Source organism: Canis lupus, chromosome 13 (genome assembly GCF_048164855.1).
Source record: "Canis lupus baileyi chromosome 13, mCanLup2.hap1, whole genome shotgun sequence".
NCBI classification, from domain to species: Eukaryota; Metazoa; Chordata; class Mammalia; order Carnivora; family Canidae; genus Canis; species Canis lupus.
Window position 1 is genome coordinate 7,495,957 of NC_132850.1, and position 14,319 is coordinate 7,510,275.

The 14,319-nt window shown below is 35.3% G+C and overlaps 1 protein-coding gene and 1 long non-coding RNA gene across 8 annotated transcripts in view; one reads left to right on the forward strand and one right to left on the reverse strand.

Moving 5' to 3' along the window:
• The window catches only part of AGO3 (argonaute RISC catalytic component 3), a 120,603-nt gene that overhangs the window by 30,277 nt on the left and 76,007 nt on the right, over positions 1 to 14,319 (reverse strand). For all 6 annotated transcript variants that reach the window (XM_072771971.1, XM_072771970.1, XM_072771972.1 and 3 more), the window contains 6 exons: positions 10,299 to 10,386; positions 10,023 to 10,170; positions 9,477 to 9,596; positions 6,355 to 6,477; positions 5,894 to 6,027; positions 2,939 to 3,123 (listed from right to left, as the gene is read on the reverse strand). In XM_072771971.1, coding sequence (XP_072628072.1) covers positions 2,939 to 3,123; positions 5,894 to 6,027; positions 6,355 to 6,477; positions 9,477 to 9,596; positions 10,023 to 10,170; positions 10,299 to 10,386 — 798 coding nt within the window. The remainder of the gene's footprint in view (positions 1 to 2,938; positions 3,124 to 5,893; positions 6,028 to 6,354; positions 6,478 to 9,476; positions 9,597 to 10,022; positions 10,171 to 10,298; positions 10,387 to 14,319) is intronic.
• Positions 10,142 to 14,319, forward strand: part of LOC140602456 (uncharacterized) — a 65,714-nt gene continuing 61,536 nt past the window's right edge. For both annotated transcript variants that reach the window (XR_012005407.1, XR_012005408.1), the window contains exon 1: positions 10,142 to 10,186. This is a non-coding gene — a long non-coding RNA (uncharacterized lncRNA). The remainder of the gene's footprint in view (positions 10,187 to 14,319) is intronic.

A 14,319-nucleotide genomic window follows, 5' to 3' on the forward strand; every position in this document is an offset into this window, starting at 1 on the left:
TGCAGGGAGCCCGATGTGGGACTCGATCCTGGGTCCCCAGGATCAGGCTCTTGGCGCTAAATAAAGGCGGTGCTAAACCACTGAGCCACCCAGGCTGCCCCAACATTTTTGTATCAACTGACGAATTGCCCTCCAAAAAGGTTTATTCATTGATTCAACAAAATATTTAATGTGCACCTAAGACATGCTAGTACTGTGTAAGGCTCTAAATATATAATGTCTCTGAAGAAGATATACAAATGGCTAATAGGCACATGAACAGATGCTCCACATCACCAATTAAGAAATGAAAATCAAAACCGCAACGAAATACCACTTCACACTCATTAGGATGGTTATTATCAAAAGGAAATAAAACAGAAAAGAAAAAAAAACAACAAGAGTGTTGCCAGGATGTGGAAACAGTGGAACTCTTCTGTGTTAACTGGTGGGAATGCAAAAAGGTACAGCTACTGTAAATAAAGCAGATACAGTTGACCTGAGCAGCACCATCAATTAACTGAATCTAAAAGACATTTATAATACTTCATTTAATAAAAGGAAGAGCACATATCCTTCTCAAACTTACACAGAACATTAAGCAATTGATTTTGGACCATGTTCTGGTCCAAATACGTACCTTAACATATTTAAAAGAATAGAAATCATACAAAGTATGGTCTGAGACCACAGTGGAATTAAACTAGAAATCAGTAACAGACAGCTGACTGGGAAATCCCAATATATTTGTACATTAACATAATTCTATGTAACACATGAATCAAAGAATTCTTGAGAAATTAAAAAATATCTTGAACTAAATGGAAATGAAACACAATTTATCAAAATTTTGTGGGATGTAGGGTACCTGGCTGACTTGGTAGAGCAAGTGACTTTTTTTTTTTGAGCAAGTGACTCTTGATCTCAGGGGTGTGAGTATGAACTTCAGGTTAGGTATAGAGCTTAGTTAACTAAGAATTTATTTTTTTATTTTTTTATTTTTTTGTGGGATGCAGTAAAAGGAGTGCTTAGAAGGAAATTTATGGTATTGAATTCAAAATATTAGAGAAGAAGAACGATCTAAAATCAATAATCTATGTTTTTACCTTAGGAAAAAATAGAGAAAGAAAAATATAGACCTGGAACAAGCAAAAGGAAAAAATAATAATGAGAGCAGAAGCTAATGAAATTGAAAATAAGAAATCAATAATCAGGGATGCCTGTGTGGCTCAGCTGGTTAAGTGTCTGCCTTTGGCTTGGTCATGGTCCCAGGGTCTTAGGATGGAGTCCCACGTTGGGCTCCCTCCCCCTGCCATTTCCCCCTGGCTTGTACTCTCTAACAAATAAATAAAACCTAAAAAAAAAAAAAATCAATAAAGAAACCAAAAAGTTGGTTCTTTGAAAAGATCAATGAAATTGACAAACGTCCAGCCACACTAAGCAAAAAAAAAAAAAAAAAAAAAAAGAGAGAGAAGATATGAATTACTAATTTAGAAATGAAAAAAAGGTCATCACTTGGTTCCGTGGCAATTTAAAGCCCAGGTGGCTCAGTGGTTTAGTGCTGCCTTGGGCTCAGGGCGTGATCCTGGGGTCCTTAGATTGAGTCCTGCATTGGGCTCCTTGCAGGGAGCCTGCTTCTCCCTCTGCCTGTGTCTCTGCCTCTCTCTGTGTCTCTCATGAATAAATAAATAAAGTCTTAAAAAAATATTATGAAAAAAAATTATGAACAATAGTCCACAAACTTGCTAACTTACATGAAGTGAGTCAATTCTTTGAATGACACAACTAAAACTTATATAGAAGATTTAGAAAATCTGAATAGGCCCGTTTCTTTTACTTAATTAATTTTAAACATTTTATTTATTTATTTGAGAGACAGAGGGAGTGAACACAGCAAGGAGGAGGGGTAGAGGAAGAAGGTGAAGCAGAGCCTTGGCTGAGCAGGAGCCCAATGGGTTTTTCAGGACCCTGAAATCATGACCTGAGCTGAAGGCAGATGCTCAACCAAGTGAGTCATCCAGGTACCCCTCCTAATGCTATTTTAAAGAAATAATTCTTTCCTTAAACAGTCCTTTTTTTTAATTTTATTTTTTGTATGTTTTTTTTTTAATTTTTAATTTATTTATGATAGTCACAGAGAGAGAGAGAGAGAGAGGCAGAGAGAGAAGGCAGAGGGAGAAGCAGGCTCCATGCACCGGGAGCCCGATGTGGGATTCGATCCCGGGTCTCCAGGATCGTGCCCTGGGACAAAGGCAGGCGCCAAACCGCTGCGCCACCCAGGGATCCCTTTTGTATGTTTTTTTAAGTTGGAGTTCGATTTGCCAACATATAGTATAACACCCAGTGCTCATCTTAACCATTGTTTTGTGATGTCTCTTTTTTTTTTTTTTTTAATTTTATCTTTTTATTCATAGACACACAGAGAGAGAGGGGCAGAGACACAGACAGAGGGAGAAGCAGGCTCCACGCAGGGAGCCCGATGTGGGACTCGATCCCGGGTCTCCAGGATCACACCCCAGGCTGCAGGCGGCGCCAAACCGCTGCGCCACCGGGGCTGCCCTGTGATGTCTCTCTTATTAAAATTCTTCTCACAGCTCTCTTCTCGGACTATTTAGTTTGCTCTGATTTGTCTTTTTTAGGGTTATAATACATGGTTTTATTTATTTAAAATATTTTATTTATTTATTCATGATAGACAGAGAGAGGCAGAGACACAGGCAGAAGGAGAAGCAGCCTCCATGCAGGGAGCTCGATGTGGGACTCGATCCCAGGACCCTGGGACCACGATCCAAGCTGAAGGCAGATGCTCAACCGCTAAGCCACCTAGGCACCTCCATACATATGGTATGTAGCTATTAAAATATGTTTTAATGTTTCAAAGTTTTAGGACACGTTTTAGCAAAATTCTAAGAGGACTATCAAGTACTTGAGGAAAAATGTAATCTTAAGATATCTTTACCATACACTGGCGTCTTTCCTGGAAGGATGACAATAATGAGCTGCAGCCCAGAGTAGGTGTTTTTGAGATGCCGGAACATGGGCTCCACGCTGTCTGCCCCCTGTGCATATTTGCAGAAGCAAGGCTGGCCCTGGATGGGCATCCCTGCATCCTTGGAAATCTTCCGCAGCTGGTCTGTGAAACCCCTAGAAAGAGAAATCACTAAAACTAAATCCTTTGTCGTCCATAACTATAAAGCGGAATGGAATATTTGAGAAGTGAATAGAGAACAAAGCAAAGATTTGTGTGCTCCATATATGAAGAGGTCACCAAGACTACTGATATTAAAGGTGGTGGTGGGTCAGTTATGTATTGTGCCAAGTAAGAACACTGCTACATAATTAGGTGGCATTCTGTAGTTTACAAACAGAGTGTGCTGGTTGAGAGTTCAGTTCTAGAGTTAGCATAACAGGTTTCAGTTCTAGTTCTGTTACTTGCAGTATGAAACTGTAGGCAATTTTTTTCAGTTTCTCTCATCTGTGAGATGATTACTTTATGATAATGGGATTACCAATCCATTATAGGGTTGGTGGAAGTATTAAATGAGATAATACAGGAACTCAGCAAACAGTGGCCAAGACATAGTAAGAGCTCAATAAATTTAAGCTTAACATTCTCTATTTGATCATGATGACATTCGTAAGGTGGTCGGTGAGGTACTATTCCCATTTTATAGATCAAGATACAGTTTCAGGTACATAAAGTATTTGACTGATGTAAAATGGTTAGATAAATGGCAGAGTCAGAAGTATGACTTAGTCCAGAGTTTCTTTCTACAATATTAGGAATCTGAAACTAAGATGGCAGGAAAGATTGTATTCTCAGAAAAGATTTTTAAAAATATATGAAAACAACATTTAAAAACAAATGAGGCAGGCGGCACTTCAATGTACTTTTAGCCACATTAAAAACAACAAAAGACTAGTAATTTCATATTTAAACAGAATTCTGCATATAGCCCCAGATAAATAGTAAATGATATGATTTAAAATGATTTAAAAATCACTTTGTTTTTAAAACAAATAAGGTCCCAAGTCAAGGATCTGAGTTATCTTTACTCAAAAACACTCATTCCCTCAGAGATGAAGTTTATAGGAATTCCCTTCTTCTCTTTTTCCATATTAGTGTTTAATTCAAGAAGTAAGAAGTGATATATTTTCAGTCAGCCCGAGCAAGAGCCAAAAACTGAAAGTTTATGAGTTCTATCAAGCCATAAATGACAAATGTAAAATGAAAAGAATAACTCTAAGCCTGGAAAACTATTGGGGATATTTTCTTTGGCCTCTGGAGGTCAAGTAAGATGATCACTGCATTGTAGTAAACTGTTCTTATGACATTCTACTTGAAAGCAGGGAGGTAAAAACCTTGAAGAAAAATGTGTATTAAGTGAACCTTAAAATATACATTTAGAAATTCGGAGCTCATAAAAAAAGTAAACAGAATTAAATAGAAAAAGTATTTTATTTTTTATAAGACAAAGCAAATTCTGAATTGACCTGATTGGTAAATTGGCCTCTATATCTTTCAAGAACTATTCATTATAGGCATACTTTATAGGACCTATTAGTGGAGGTTTAAATTAGACAATAATCATTTTCCTAAGAAAATCAGATTTTAGAGAGATAAATTTACACAAATAATCACAGTACAATTGTATTTTATGCAGAAAATGGCAAGAGCAAATAGAGAGGATACTGATAAACTAGTATGCTTGTAGTTACGACAGACTATTTCCAACATCACAAATCACAGAAGATTGGGTATTATTTAGATAAGTAGGGATAGGAAGGAGACATTTTCAATAAAGAGAATGACTGGAAGGAGGGAAAAAAAAATGCCAGGGAGATAGAAGGAATATAGTGCTCAGTTTCTTTGTCCAAAATATGGGAAAAGGGGCTTAAGAGGTAGGTGAAAAATTTTCAAAGTCCTACTGATTTTAATTGTTATTCTTTGTTAAGAGAAGCCTGTATGTACGTTGTGGATGGGTGGTGGTCACAAGTGGAGCTGGTACATTTTCATGATAGCATGGCTCTTTAAACAAGAATGACAGCAGAAACCTTTGAGGTTGCCTAAATCTCAAACGCTTGAGGGTCCCAGGGAGAGGAGACAGAGAAGAGAAGCCAAAATGATAAAAGGAACGAAAAAGACAAGAAAGGAATCAATGTTAAGAAAGTAGTCAATTGTATCTAATGCTGCAAAAATTTTGAGAAAAATAATGGCTGAGGAAAGACCATTAGAATTGATAAGCACAAAGATGTTGGAGATCTTCCAGAAACAGTTTCTGTAGGGACTAGGATTTCAAGGAGGGTGAGAAAATAGAAGCCTGGAAAAAGTTAGGTAAATTGAAAACTGACAATTTTTTGTTTTAAATTTGAACAGAAGATTATTGAGTACTTACATGCTGAGGAAAAGAATCTGGGGAACAGAGAAAGTGGTGGAGATGAAGGCCAAATTTTTGAAAGCAAAGAAGTGAAAATGAGGAGTTAAGTCACTCTTTCAAGGAGCTCAATTGAGAAATAAGGATCTTCCTTAATCCTCATCCAAGAGATAGGTATTTTTATTTCTAAAAAGGTGAAAACTGAAGCATAATGAAATGAAGTTAAGTTATTTATGGTAATAATGCTACGCAGTGGCAAGGCTGGGAATTAAACCTAACCTATTTGCCATCAAAAGCCAATGATGTAGCCATACTACATAAGCCAGACTGTTAGGGTGCCTGAAAGAATGAATCAATGACTTTACTAAGGAATAAGAATATCTCCATTCAACTATGGGGAAGAAACATTTTCAAAGATTCAGTGATTAAATATATGCCATATTGAGGCAAACTGGTTAGAACATTGGCTGAGGAGTTTAAAATTGAAACAAAATTTAAACACACAAAGTTCCCCAAAGCAAACTAATGACATGCCTTACTTCAGTATTTCTTCTCTGCACTGCCTCTGTGTGGCAAAGCAAGCTATAGCCCACATTTTTATCTCAACTCCTGTGTGAAACTGCTTCCCCCGCATGTCCCATACTCCATGGCTTGGTGTTGCTACTGTCCGATTCTACAGAAAAAGGAGAAAGGGAAATAAGGCAAAAAAGAAACACTTAACAATTTATTTCACTGAGCTGAAAACCATTTTAAATTGCTGAATTGATATATATCTCATATTCTACATGTAATAAGCTGCTCTAAATCAGTATTACTTATATGTTGTTTTATCATATAGACCAAAAATTCTAAATTCAAGCAAAGATACCTTGAAACAAAAAAGTACTGCTGGAGGAAAAAAAAAAAATCACTTTTGAAATCTCAGACTTGGCTAGGATGCTCTTCTTTCTGTAAACAGAAACTGTATGTTTATAATTAAAAAACTACCAAGAGGTTTTACCCGTCCTCCATACTGCAGCATAGGTGCTGGAAGTACACGTCCGGTTACATGGGCCATTTCATCCCGAACTTTAAATTGAAACTCTTGAACAAATGGATCTGTTTCATAATTTGCACTTCTTACCTAACAGAAAAAATCTGTAGTTATTTTCAGAATTTCCCACCAAGTTCCTGCTTCATTTATTAGAAACCTCTGTTTTCTTTTCTTTACACTGTGCCCACAATGTTTTGGATCTAGTCAATGATGCCCTAATCACAGGGCAGGGGATCTTAACCTGGGACCACAGATCATGAATGGACTATAAGAAGTCTGTGAACCTCCTGGTAATTTATAAAAATTTGAATGTATTAGGTTGAATAATAAGAAACCGACTATTTACAAGCTGTGAAGATGCCAATTTTATATGATTAAACCTAATACATTTTGGAGAGGGCGGTCTAGAGATTACAAGAGAAAGAGATTCCTGACCTAAAAAATGTTAAGTTTTAGAAGATCCAGATATATATTATTAAAATTTATTTTACACCAAGTTTGATAGCAAATATTGATGATCGTAAGGCTTTTTTCTCCTAATTCCTTGATTTACAACTTACATAAAATTATTTGAATATTTTCAAATAAAAAGTGGCATATTATGAAATTTACTTAATGTGATACATTGAGACAGATAAGAAAGCAAATATGATATAGATGATAATTTTTACATAATATATCTATAGATACAAAGATAAAGAATTTATTTTTTATTTTTCTTTTAAGATTTTATTTATTTGACAGAGAGTGAGAGCCAGAGAGATCACAGGGAGAGAAGCAGACTTGCTGCTGAGCAGCGAGCCCAATGTGGGGCTTGATCCCAAGACTCTGGGATCATGACTGACCTAAGCTGAAGGCAGATGCTTAATCAACTGAGCTACCCAGGTGCCCCAAGACTTTTTTTAATTTAAATTTTGTTAGTTAACATACACTGCAATACTGGTTGATAAAGAATTTAATTCAGGGATGCCTGGGTGGCTCAGCAGTTGAACATCTACCTTCGGCTCAGGGTGTGATCCCATGATCTGGGGTCAAGTCCCACATCAGGCTCCTTGCTTCGGGAAGCCTGCTTCTCCCTCTGCCTGTGCCAATGTCTCTCTCTTTCTCTGTGTCTCATGAGTAAATAAATAAAATCTTTTTTGTAAAAAAAAGAACTTAATTCAGTATAGACCTGGACCTCAGAATATAATTGATGTTTATAGCATGCTATATAGTAACTGTGTTTTTCAAAAACATATTTACTTAATCTCAGGATAAAAGTCAAACAAGGTTACAAAATGAAGGTGGTGTTCAAGTGTTTAACAATTCATTAAAAAAAAAACTAATATAATCTAAATATGTAAAAAGAATCTTCCCACAATAAGCAAGAATGGTTGTTTCTAAGTTAGGCACTAATACTTCTTCAAGCTTAAATGCCATTCATTTCTAGTGTTTTAGTATATAGTCATAGTAAGGTTACAAAGAATAACAACTACTATAAATAAAAACGTGCTGTATGATGTGCTTGGTGTTAAGTTTTATAATTAATTTCCACAATAACCTTAAACTATAAAAGGAAATCTTTATAATCTTTACAGAGGAAAATCTAAAGCTTAGTAAACTTAAATGACTGGCTTAAAACTATCTAGCGAAGCAAGTGACAGAGAATCTGAAACCATATATGTTCTGATTCTAGAGTTCCTACTATCAATCATGACACTAGTGTTCCGGACGCTATAATTGTAATAACAGTAACAGTAAGTAAGTGAAAAAGACAGACTTTGGACCAAGAGCTGTTAGATTCCAAAGCCTGTGCTTTTAACCACAGTACGATATTTTCTCTTTGGATAGACAAACTCTCATAAATGAGTTAGAAGTAGTTATGGAGATTTTATCTAGAGATAGTGAGAGCGTTAGCCTCAAAGGTTTTAAAATCCTGTCATCATAGATCAGAAAAAAATCCATAAAGAAAACCAACCCATATTCTAATTAAATATCATGTAATAACCCTTTTTTACTCTTTATAAAACCATACAGGGAAAAGGCTCCTTTTCCCTCTAATTGGCTTAGAAAATAAAAGGGCCAGTTCTATAACCCCTTTATAACAGTCTTCACTACTACCCAAATAATATTCCTTTTTTTTTTTTCTTTTTTTTTTTTAATTATTTATTTATTTATGATAGTCACAGAGAGAGAGAGAGGCAGAGACACAGGCAGAGGGAGAAGCAGGCTCCATGCAGGGAGCCCGACGTGGGATTCGATCCCGGGTCTCCAGGATCGTGCCCTGGGCCAAAGGCAGGCGCCAAACCGCTGCGCCACCCAGGGATCCCCAATATTCCTATTTCTAGACTTCTTTCTCTTCATTCACACAATTTAAATGGTATTCAAGGGGCGCCTGGGTGGCTCAGCAGTTGAACATCTGCCTTTGGCAGAGGGCATGACCCCGGGGTCCTGGGATCAAATCCCCATCAGGCTCTTTGTGGGGAGCCTGCTTCTCCCTCTGCCTGTGTCTCTCATAAATAAATAAATAAAATGTTTAAAAAAATGGTATTCAAAAAGAGACTAAGATAAGATCCAGGTGCCTTTTTTCATTTTGCTTTATTCTATCAGTTTTATAAAGTGGTACTGATAGTCTTCCTATCCATTTAGAACAATGACAAAGCATAGAGATCCTACATGTTTGGAACAGTCTCATATATCTTTATTCATCCTATATAATCACCAGTCTGATACTGGGGGCTAAGCAATCGTACTGAGGGTTAAGACTCACTAGTCTTAATTTGTCATAATACGTTGACTTTTCTTCCTTTTCCCTTTCTCTTTAAGACAGGGGTAATAAAGTGCCAGTTCACTAAACTGAGACATTGGTTCTGAGAGTATCTGCTCTAGATCTAATTAAAGAGCTTCGGTTTAAATTAGAAGGATCTAATCCTTCTCACAGAATCCATTAAGGTTCACCCGTAGAACACCACTGGATGACTTCTTCCATTATTCCTTTTAATTCTGAGTCTGTGAAATGGTAATAAAGTATGAGCTGATAAGGACACGGCACTTAGTAGTAGCTCATCCTAACACGTTTTTAATTCCCATTTCTAGGGTCAAGTACTAACCAATCTGCTAATTTCCTCTTGTCTATCTGGTGCAGATCTTGCTGTTGCTTTGATCATAGTGGAAGTCTGATTGTCCGTTAGCTTCTTGATACATCGTTGCCCTGCCACGATATTACAGACCTACAAACAGAAAAAAGTTTTGTACTAGATGTATATATCTTTTTTTTAACTCTCATTGCCAATTACTAACAAAATTAAAATTTTAAAACCTACTTCACTAAACTGCTTCTGTTTAATATCATGTAGGTAAAAAAAGTAGTAAACAATACTCCTTTATACTATGATTATCACAGGGTGAAAAGTACACTGGATAAAAAAAAAAAAAAAAAAAATGAAGTGTACCAAAATGTTGACAGTGACTACTTTAGAGTGATAGGATTATGGATGAAAATTTCCAAATTATTTCATTATGAAAAATTTAAAATAAAATAAAATAAAAGTTCAATCTCCAAAATAAATGTGAGAACATAAAGTAAGTTATATGCCATAAAAAAACCAAAAGAATGATGAACAAGAGGATATTAAGAAACAGCCTAAACACATTACTTCTAGCGGCAGGTAGGTATGTTTCTGTTCCTGCCCCACTTGCAGACAAGGAAGGTGTGGGTACTTGAGCTGAAGAGTATACTTTTCTCTGAAATACTGTGCTACTGTTCTCTCCACAGTTTGCCCATTTTCCAACTGTAAAGGAAAGCTGGAAAAAGAAAAAAGTACGTATTAACAACTCTCATCTCAGGATGGTGAGCAAAACTCCCAGTCCACACTAACTAGAGCAAGCTGCCTCACATCATCTCTGCTCTGACAAACACCAGCTTTTCTTACGTTTGATGACTGGCAGGCCTTCTTGTTACATTACAAACACGGTATTTCCGTCTCATTGTTCCACAATGAGTCACTTCAACCTTCAGACCTGTTCCCAAAAAGAAAAACTGAGGTTATAAAACTGTCACATTTCAAATATTTATAAAGCCTGTTCGTTAGTATACAAACTCAAATTCTAAACAGATAGAAAATCTGTGATGCAGGTAATGTTATATTAATAAAAGATTTTATAAATAACGTTGCTAGTAAGGATTACAATCATGATAGATCTAACTCCAAACATTTTTCCTATCCTATCAGGCTCTACACATTAAAAAACAGAATCATAAAATTGCAAAGCCTATAGAACAAGGGGCAAAGTTCTGCATTAATTTAAAAAATCTGTCTATAATAAATCTAGGTATTTATGCTAGGACAGGGAAGGAGGATTGAGAAAGGAGTTTAATAATTCTCAACATACTCTAATTTTCAAAGTATGTGATATTTGAATAGCCCAGTCATCACATAGTGACTGAAGATTAGATTTTCATGAATCTCAAGAAGGAAGTCCTTCAAAGATTTTCAAAGCAGGAAGAAAAAAATTCCAGGCCCTTTTAACAGAAGCAGAGTAAGAATTTAGTTGAACTATAAGACATAGCTCTCTCTTACTAGTGACTATCAGAACTTAAATGCAACCAAAAAAATTCTTAGGGCAGGGGATCCCTACCTTCTTATGGAATCACTGACCCCTTTGAGAATCTGATGAAAGCAATAAACACCCAGAAAATTACATATACACATAATTTAGCATATGATTTTAGATGTTCCTGGCCCTTGCAGTCCATCTATGGACCGCAGGAGTTTGAAGATCCCAAGCCTGCTTTAGAAAGTGAAGCAATGGTTTTTTAAACTACTGGTTAAATTCTGTGGGATTTCTTAAGCAGTGCTGTCCAATAGAACTTTTTGAGATGATGGAATGTTCTACATCTATGCTAATATGTGATCACTAGCAATATATGTTATGGAGCACATTAAATGTGGCTAATGTGACTAAGAATGTGAAAATTTATTTTAATTAATTTAAATAGCTACATGTGGTTAGTGCTACTGTATTTGCCAGTGCAATCTTGGAGCTACCTAGAAAAGAGTTAACAAACATATGGTGGGCTTATAGATAAGCAACTCCATTACTATGGCCAGGGCTCCAAAGGAGTAGATGAAGGACAACTTTTAGTTTCCTGACAGTATTTATGGTTATTACTTTTGCATTATTTCCTTGTTATATTTGTGATTCCTATTGTGCAGTGGTTCTCAACCACAGGCAATTTTCCCCTCCAAGGAACATTTGGTAACGTCTGAAGACATTTTTAATTGTCATGACTGGGGGCATCCATCTAATGGATGCTAGGTTTAGGGATTCTTGGATCCAGGGATGGTACTAAATATCCTACAATGCATGGGACAGCACAACCTCCCACCCCAGGCCAGAACAAAGAATCACCCAGCCCAAAATATCAATAGTGGGAAGGCTGAGAGAAACCCTGCGACAGTGTAACTTATTTTCTTATCTAATTACTAACTGGAGTGCCAAACACAAAGTTCATTTACAGTAATATTTTCTTCTGATATATCAGTTCAAATTAAGATGTTAAATGAACATAGTGTCACTGTACCAGATTGGTACGGATTTTTCTTTATAGGTACTCCTGATTAATCAGTGATAACTAGTTTTTATTAGTAATTGCCTCTGTATTATAAAGGAGACTAGAAAATATTATAGAAGCAATAAAAGGCTGTAAAAAATTATGTTCAGAAATATAATGTTTTAGAATTTTTTTCTGTTATCTATACCACTTAGCAATTTGTTTCCAATTCTTCCTCTGAATTAAAGAAGCTATTATTGAGATTCTAATAGCCTACTAAATAAGTTTTTACCAAAAATAAATTGGTTCTTTTATAAACTTATGATAGCTTTACCATACACTTTCCCCAATATTTCTGTTTAACCATGATGAATAACTATACAAAGGAATCACCCTAAAGTTACTATTAAATATTAAGATAAAAGTTCAACTGGAACCAAATGAATGAACTAAGGGAATCTATTCATTATAGCACAATTTGTATCACTATTTAACAGTTATCATTAAATATCTTATGCTAGCTAAAAATTAAGCCCAAATATATAGCACAGAACACATAACTGTTTTTCCTGAATTTTCATGGTAGGATTACATGATATATATTAAAGAACTCTTTTATAAAACAAAACAAAAACACCCCCAAAAAAGTCAACCAAGCCTTTCTGACTTTGAATGGAGGGAAAAAAAACCCATCAGTTGTTCAGTCAGATCCAACTCAGATTTTTCTACCCCAAATCTAGGGTCATAGGTGCCTAAGGATTTGACCCAACCCAGGGCTTGGCAAAAAGTTTAAATTTTAAAAAATGGACTAGATATTTCTCTGCCCAGGTCCCTCCCGAAACCCTCCATCCAACCAAAAAAATTTTTGGCTTTAATAAATCAAATATTTAACCTATAAATTTGGCTTTACCTTCACTATAACATCAACTTTATAATGCTTTCTAGTCATTTTTTCAGTCATTTCTTTGGGCCCCTGAGCAGTTGAAGTTAAGATCGAGTCCATGCTCTTCGGGCAGCAGTTTCATCCTTGTTCTGTACATCTTGTATTTTCTGTGATAGAGTGGTGATATGAGTTGATTGCATAGTTACCGCAAAATAATGTAAGTGACTTCATGATATCAGAGGTGGTAACTAAGCAGCAACTCCACTGGAAACCATGGCATTTTGATGATCACACATTAATGGTGGGTAATGCACTAACCTCTCGACAATGCTAACTGTGCAGTTAATACAGATTATGAAAGGACAATGGTATGGTTGCAATACACTAATATGTAATACTTCATTATTGTGGCATTTAAATAACTTGAGATAAATGGATGCTCATTTTCAAAGCAGGAAGGATTTTCCTTTTAATGTTTTATTACAATGACTATCTCTCTCCTGGGTATTGAATGGCAAAGAATGAATGATTACTGGAGCAAGCCGGATGCATTGGGCTATTCTAACTGATTTGGGGAACTGAAAGATGTTCAGTGAACAAACTTCAATGTGTCATTCAAACCAGAAGCTGAAAATTATCTGCAACAGTTAAAATCTTAAAATAAAAAAATAACTATTTCTGATAATTTAATACTTAATATAAATAGAATTTATACTACTCATTCTAATGAGAGAATATCTAATTTTTCATCATGACTAAATAATAAAAAACTAAATACAGTGGAGTCACATCTTATTTGAGGATTAGGTTCTAAGTTGTGAACAAGGTAAGAATTTCACAAAATCAAAATTACTCTTGAAAAATTCCTTTAATTACTGATAAAGTACAGTGTTTATGGGTTTGCATGTGAAAGTATACATGTATATTTAAATGTATATAGAAATCTACACTTAAAGATGAAATAAACACAAATTTTAGATCACTATTAAAATTATTTTTTCTTTCTAGAAGACCATGTAGAGATGAATTTATATTAGTAAAATATACATAGGATGCAACACCACTGTAGAGATTTCAGCTACTAAAATAGGCAAGATCAATGATCAACTATATTATGTACACAAAATAACGAAGTTCCAGCTCTAAAATAACACATGAAACAGGCTAGCCCCGTGTCTATAGTTTCTTTTTTTTTCATAAAGTTTCAAAGGAATAAAATATTCTATTATTTCAGAAAAATACGAAGTCATTATTTTAACATATTCTAAAATAATGACTCCAGTTCTGATATAATAATGTTTTTGGAATAAGTTTCCTACTTTTAATGGTATTATAGAAGCATTTTCCCATGAGATACTCTTCTTATACCTTTAGCTACTAATATAAAGTATTAATGAAAAATTAGCTGGTATCAGTATTAATTTCATTACTCGACCTTTCTTTCATTCAAACACTAAGATGTAATGGTAATGAATTTAATGCAACATTTTATAATCTATATTTTCACAGATGATGT